Genomic DNA, 6000 nt, shown 5'->3' on the forward strand with positions numbered 1-6000 from the left:
GAGGATCCTCCTCCTCCTCCTCCTCCTCCTCCTCCTCCCCTCTCCTCCTCCTCCCCCTCTCCTTCTCCTCCTCCCCCCTCTCCTCCCCCCTCTCTTCCTCCTCCCCCTCTCCTCCCCTCTCCTTCTCCTCCTCCCCCTCTCCTCCTCCTCCCCCTCTCCTCTCCTTCTCCTCCTCCTTCTCCTCCTCCCCCTCTCCTTCTCCTCCCCCTCCTCCTCCCCCTCGCCTCCCCCTCCCCTCTCCTTCTCCTCCTCCCCCTCTCCTTCTCCTCTCCCTCCCCCTCTCCTTCTCCTCCCCCTCCCCTCTCCTCCCCTCCCCCCTCGTTCTCCTTCTCCTTCTCCTCCCCCTCCCCCCTCCTTCTCCTTCCCCTCCTCCCCCTCCCCCTCGTTCCCTTCTCCTCCCCTTCCTCCCCTCCCCCTCCTCCCCCGTTCTCCTTCTCCTCCCCTCCCACCTCTCCTCCCCCTCTCTTCCTCCTCCCCCTCTCCTCCCCTCCTCCTCCTCCTCCCCCTCTCCTCCCCTCTCCTCCCCTCTCCTTCTCCTCCTCCCCCTCTCCTTCTCCTCCCCCTCCTCCTCCCCCTCGCCTCCCCCTCCCCTCTCCTTCTCCTCCTCCCCTCTCCTTCTCCTCTCCCTCCCCCTCTCCTTCTCCTCCCCCTCCCCCTCTCCTTCTCCTCCCCTCCCCCTCCCCCTCGTTCTCCTTCTCCTTCTCCTCCCCCTCCCCTCTCCTCCCCTCCCCTCCTCCCCTCCCCCTCGTTCTCCTTCTCCTCCCCTTCCTCCCCCTCCCCTCTCCTCCCCTCCCCCTCCTCCCCCGTTCTCCTTCTCCTCCCCTCCCCCTCCTCCCCCTCCCCCTCGTTCTCCTCCCCCTGCTCCCCCCTCCCCCCCGGATCAACATCCTGGTCACCGACCAGACGAACGTATTTTCCGTCACGCCATTTTCCGTCGACGACCGAGAGCGAACCACCGGTACAAACGCGGAGAACCGGATCTGTAACTGCATCTCACGGTAGAGTTCATCTTAAAGTACCGACCATGAAGTCACACCGAGGCGCTCACGGAGCGTCGTGTGAGTCCGACGTAACGCGGCCGGTTCGCGTGTCTGCTGCCGGCGCGCCGCCTCGCCGAGGCCGCGGGGAGCCGACAGCCATCTTAGCTGCCCGGGAATAGCTTTTAGCTATCATTAGCTTCGAAACACGATCCGGTGCCGGCCGCGAAACAACATTTATAAAAGGCGGTTTAACGGAAACGTTACCGAGAACCGTTCAGTTTAGTTCAGGAGATTATTTCAGTCATAAGAGGAGTGAGCTGGTAGCGAGCGTGTGCACAGCGTGTTTTTGCTAAGCTAAGCTACCGTTCGGCTTCGTGCCGACGGGGTAGGCCGCCGACGGTAGGCCGCGGACGGTAGGACGGTAGGCCGCCGACGGTAGGCCGCCGACGGTAGGCCGGTAGGCCGCCGACGGTAGGCCGCCGACGGTAGGACGGTAGGCCGGTAGGCCGCCGACGGTAGGACGGTAGGCCGCGACGGTAGGCCGCCGATGGTAGGATGGTAGGCCGGTAGGCCGCCGACGGTAGGATGGTAGGCCGGTAGGCCGCCGACGGTAGGCCGGTAGGCCGCCGATGGTAGGCCGGTAGGCCGCCGACGGGCTTCTGTTCGCAAATAGTTTCCAGGAAAGATCGTGATTTTTGAACGCAGTGCGTTTTTGATGCAAAGTTGGTTCAGTAACAGAAAATGTAATTTCACGGTTTTGGATTATTATTTATTTGGATGTTTTGTGGAAGATGTGTTGAAGACGTATTTTACTGAAATGTGGAGCACCGATGCTCGTTTTCACTGCACATGCGCAGTAAAGCAGTGTTTGAACTAATGGGAGCTTTTCCAGTTTGAAACACAACCATGATGCAACCTGTTAGTTTCTACCTGTAAAGAAGGTGTCTTTGTTTTAACTGGAAACGACATGCTGCTCATTCACCAAGTCTCTTCGTCCCCATGTCCAGGTCCAGTCATGCATCGTGATTGTCCCCTCGACTGTAAAGTCTACGTTGGAAACTTGGGCAACAATGGGAACAAGACGGAGCTGGAGCGGTCCTTCGGCTACTACGGGCCCCTCCGCAGCGTCTGGGTCGCCAGGAACCCGCCCGGCTTCGCCTTCGTAGAGTTTGAAGATCCCAGAGACGCAACTGATGCTGTACGAGAGCTGGATGGAAGGTACCACCATCATCATCACCATCATCATCATCACCATAATATTAATCAGCGATTTAAAAGATGTCACAGACTCAGACAGGAAGTTCCCCAGCTGACTGCTAAAACCTGCTCACCTTCAGTGGTGAGCGGTGACTCTGGGACGGCTGCAGAGTCCTGCCCGACGATCTGACCGTGTTCTGAGTGACAGCTGTCAGAAGATGCGTCTTGCTTCGACTTCGGCGTCTCACGGCGGCTGCTTGTTTTCCAGGACGCTGTGTGGTTGCCGGGTGCGAGTGGAGCTGTCCAACGGGGAGAAGCGTAGCCGCACCCGGGGCGCTCCCCCTTCGTGGAGCCGGCGTCCTCGAGACCGAGACGACTACAGGAGGCGCAGCCCGCCACCTCGGCGAAGGTGACCTACATGTTGTTGTTTGACGGCGGCCAGTAGCGACCGCGTTCAGTCTGCTCTGTGTCTTTGTGATGCAACTCTCGTACCCACCGTAGATTTGCCGGTAATGCTAATGGTGCTCCAGTTTAAGCATTTCTAGTTCTTGTGACCTTTTTATACATTTGTGACTGTTGCGATGTGTAAGGCTTGCAGTTTCATCTTCATTAACATTAAGGGTCATTTTCTGTAAGGAGCCGAGAAGATAGGCATTCATAACTAACTAATGAGATATGATGAGGAACTAGGACATGATGCTTGGTCATGTAAGGATGCCTGTCTATTGCAAAATGCATCTAAAATATGGCATGCAAAACATAATTTCTGCTTTAGGCAGCAGTGCTTCTTTTGAAGTGCACATGTTTTTGTGCACTCTCAAAGGTTCTCCATTTGAGCTGCCTTACAGCAGCTGTAGGATGTGAAACAGGTCTAGGCAGCTCCTTTGTCGGATAAAGTGTAATCTGTTTAAATTTTGGGGGGATGAAATTGCGAAATGTGATGCAATTTTTTCTTTTTGTTTGAGGATGCTTTTTATTTTTCATCTATATTAATAAGAATGAAACCCGTTGCAGAGCCACCACCATGCCTCTTCTCACCACCCTCTGAGTCAATCAACTAGTCCTCTTTCAGCATCATGTGACTGCTGATCATCGTGCCCCAATCAGCTTGGCTGGTGCTGTCACATGACCCAGGCATGGCCAGTCGTCAGGTTGCACCAGGCCATTGGTTCCTCAGCATGCCGTTCTCAACCTCCTCCTCCTTCAACCTTAACCCAAACGGCAGCGGCCCACCTCACATTCCCGACCAATCAGCGTATTACGTTCCCAAAAGTCTACAACCTACCAGCAGCAGCCTTCGGCTAACCAATTAAAGCAGGAAAAAAGCCACTGCAGCCCCCATCTGCCTGCCAGCTAATCACCTTGCAGCATCTGGCCAGTCCTATTCAGCCAATTCTACCTACCCGGCCGACAGTCTGCCTCCCTTTCGTCATATCTAGCTTGTTGAAAACCAAAAATACTAGTAAGTTTTCCTGCTTCATTCAGTACACTGCTGATTAGTTTTGAAAGTGAAGAAACAGCTGGTTTTAAAAAGGTTGTTCTTTTTTTTAATTATTATTATTATTATTATTATTATTTGAATCATAAGTTTGTCATTTTGTCCTCCACCATTTCTGTAGTCCTTGTTTCAAAGGGGAATGGTCCAACATCAAATATCTGGAACGTCACGTTTCCAGAGATTTTGATGATAGATAACCATCTGATATGTCTGAGCAGAATAATGAAGTCACTCCAATCTGACCTCTTCTCAACCCCCAATGAGTGTAAATCTGTTTCTGTGCTGCTTTTAAGAGATCTTCTTCCCCCAAAGAGCAGTGGACCGTTTCATACAGATGGTGGCGCTGTGTGTTTTACTTCCAGTCCACAGTACCATGCTCACTCTTCTGCTAGTGTTATCTCACTTTGATTTTACATCACACTTCAATATGATCCACACGGGTGACTGTATGTGAAGGTGTGCACGGTGCTGTGGGACCGGTGAGCGTCTCCATCTGTACGAGCTCGGAGCGCTCAGTGACTTCTAGTTTCTGGTTGAGAAAATTGATTCCCTGGGAAAAAGTGTTTTTATATTGAGTTACTGATATGTACAGGGAGGGTTTTTTTCTGAAGGAGCCCCATGTAAGAAAGAGAGTAACATAATGTGGCGCTCTAAAGGGCAGTCAGAGCTTCTGTCTGTGGTGTTAACATGTGAACTTCTCCCTGCACAGATCCCCACGCAGGAGGAGCTTCAGCCGCAGCCGTAGCAGGTACGTCTCCTCTGGGAGCATTTCACACAAACATGCTTATTAATGCTCAAATATGATGGGAAGTTTTTTTTTTCATTGATAAATTAACATTTTCTATAAAGATGACCCTTAAAATTGCCTCCAAACTTCAGGAAACCGCTGATCTAACCAGTTTATTAGGTACACCCAGCTAAAACTAAACCCTTTTTTTTTTTTTTATCTGAGCGTGTTTGGAGGGTTTTTATTACCACGTCAAAGGCAGCAGGCTGTGCTGCTGTTACACATTATAGTAACTCCACCAATAAATTGATCATAAATGGGTTTTTAGGAAAAAATATTCTTTACATTTCTGCATGAAATTTCATGGTGACCTAATGGAAATATGATGTGTCTGTTCTTTGAGTTTATTACGTATATGTGATGGGATGGTTTGTGTTTTTCAGGTCTTTCTCCAGAGACAGGAGGAGAGAGAGGTCCCTCTCCCGGGACAGGAACCATAAACCTTCGAGGTCCTTCTCTCGATCACGGAGGTACGGACGTCTCCTGAACTTTGGACAGATCAGATAATTTCAGTCCTTTAATGTGACGTCATTAACTGTTTTTGTCCTGCTCCTCCACAGCCGCTCCAGGTCCAACGACAGGAAATAAAAGCCTGTCTGGTGTGAAGGGAGCCGGAGATGAACGGTTTCATGCCGTTTCATGTGATGGACTTCAAACATGACCGTGTGGTCATTTCTGCCTGTTTTCTTTCTTCTTCTTCTTTTTTTAAACAGTCGAGCATTTTTAGTGTCCCCTCCCTTTTCTTATTGAGGTAACTGAGTGGTGGGCATGTCCAGGTGTGACGCCTCACCTGTGTCACGGAAGCTACGTCTTGTCTCGCCGGTCCTGAAGAGTTGTACCGTCGCCTCGCATTCCAGTTCATCACTTAATCCTCTGAGCGTTTTGTCCATGAATGTACTGTGTAGTTTGACATCGTGACTAGTTCCTCAGTTTCACTGTGATTTTTTTTTTATTATTTTTTTTTTTAAAGAAAGGACCGGGAGATTCCCTCCTTTTGTAAAATCGGGTCTGTTTTCGACGTGCTACTTTCTTCACACTGACGGTTTCCATCTGATGACAAAACAAAAAAAGGGGAAACCCCGTTCAAGATGTAGAACCTCGGCATCGATTAGAGAAAAAAAATAATGAACACAAGTCCAAGTTTAGTCGGTTAGGTTTTCCATTATTTTTTCTTTTGTTTGATACGATGTGAAAATGGTCTCAATTAAAACTGGTTGGTTTAAGAAAAAGACATTTGAGCACGTGTTTTATTCCTCTTTAGACTTTGTTATATTCTCTTAATATTGTGTTTGTTCTCTACAAGAAGGCTCTCCTTCAACATGTCGGTGAGCTCTGGTTCAGGTCATGAAAACGGGAGATTTTATTTGAGTCCACTGATCTGCAGGCTGAAACTTTGAGTCACAGGGTCATGCTTCACCTGGCGGTTCTGTTGAGATTCAGTCCATTTTAAATAATAGTATGTTTTCAGGTGATCAGCAGTGTTGCTTTCAGGAATCATAAATCCACTTTTAGATGTTTATAACTGTTTATTCTGTTGG

The 6000-nt window shown here is 50.1% G+C and overlaps 1 protein-coding gene across 1 annotated transcript; it reads left to right on the forward strand.

Moving 5' to 3' along the window:
• Window positions 1-879: 879 nt before the first annotated feature.
• On the forward strand, window positions 880-5691 carry srsf3b (serine and arginine rich splicing factor 3b). Its single transcript, XM_069724050.1, has 6 exons — window positions 880-998; window positions 1988-2198; window positions 2446-2586; window positions 4385-4423; window positions 4846-4932; window positions 5023-5691. Exons 2-6 carry the CDS (start codon window positions 1996-1998, stop codon window positions 5048-5050), a joined length of 498 nt encoding a protein of 165 aa, XP_069580151.1. The 5' UTR covers window positions 880-998; window positions 1988-1995; the 3' UTR covers window positions 5051-5691.
• The last annotated feature ends 309 nt before the right edge of the window (window positions 5692-6000 follow it).

This window comes from Brachyistius frenatus, unplaced genomic scaffold (assembly GCF_029030835.1).
Source record: "Brachyistius frenatus isolate BFR_SWC_R1_liver_20210118 unplaced genomic scaffold, ASM2903083v1 Contig_359, whole genome shotgun sequence".
NCBI classification, from domain to species: domain Eukaryota; kingdom Metazoa; phylum Chordata; class Actinopteri; family Embiotocidae; genus Brachyistius; species Brachyistius frenatus.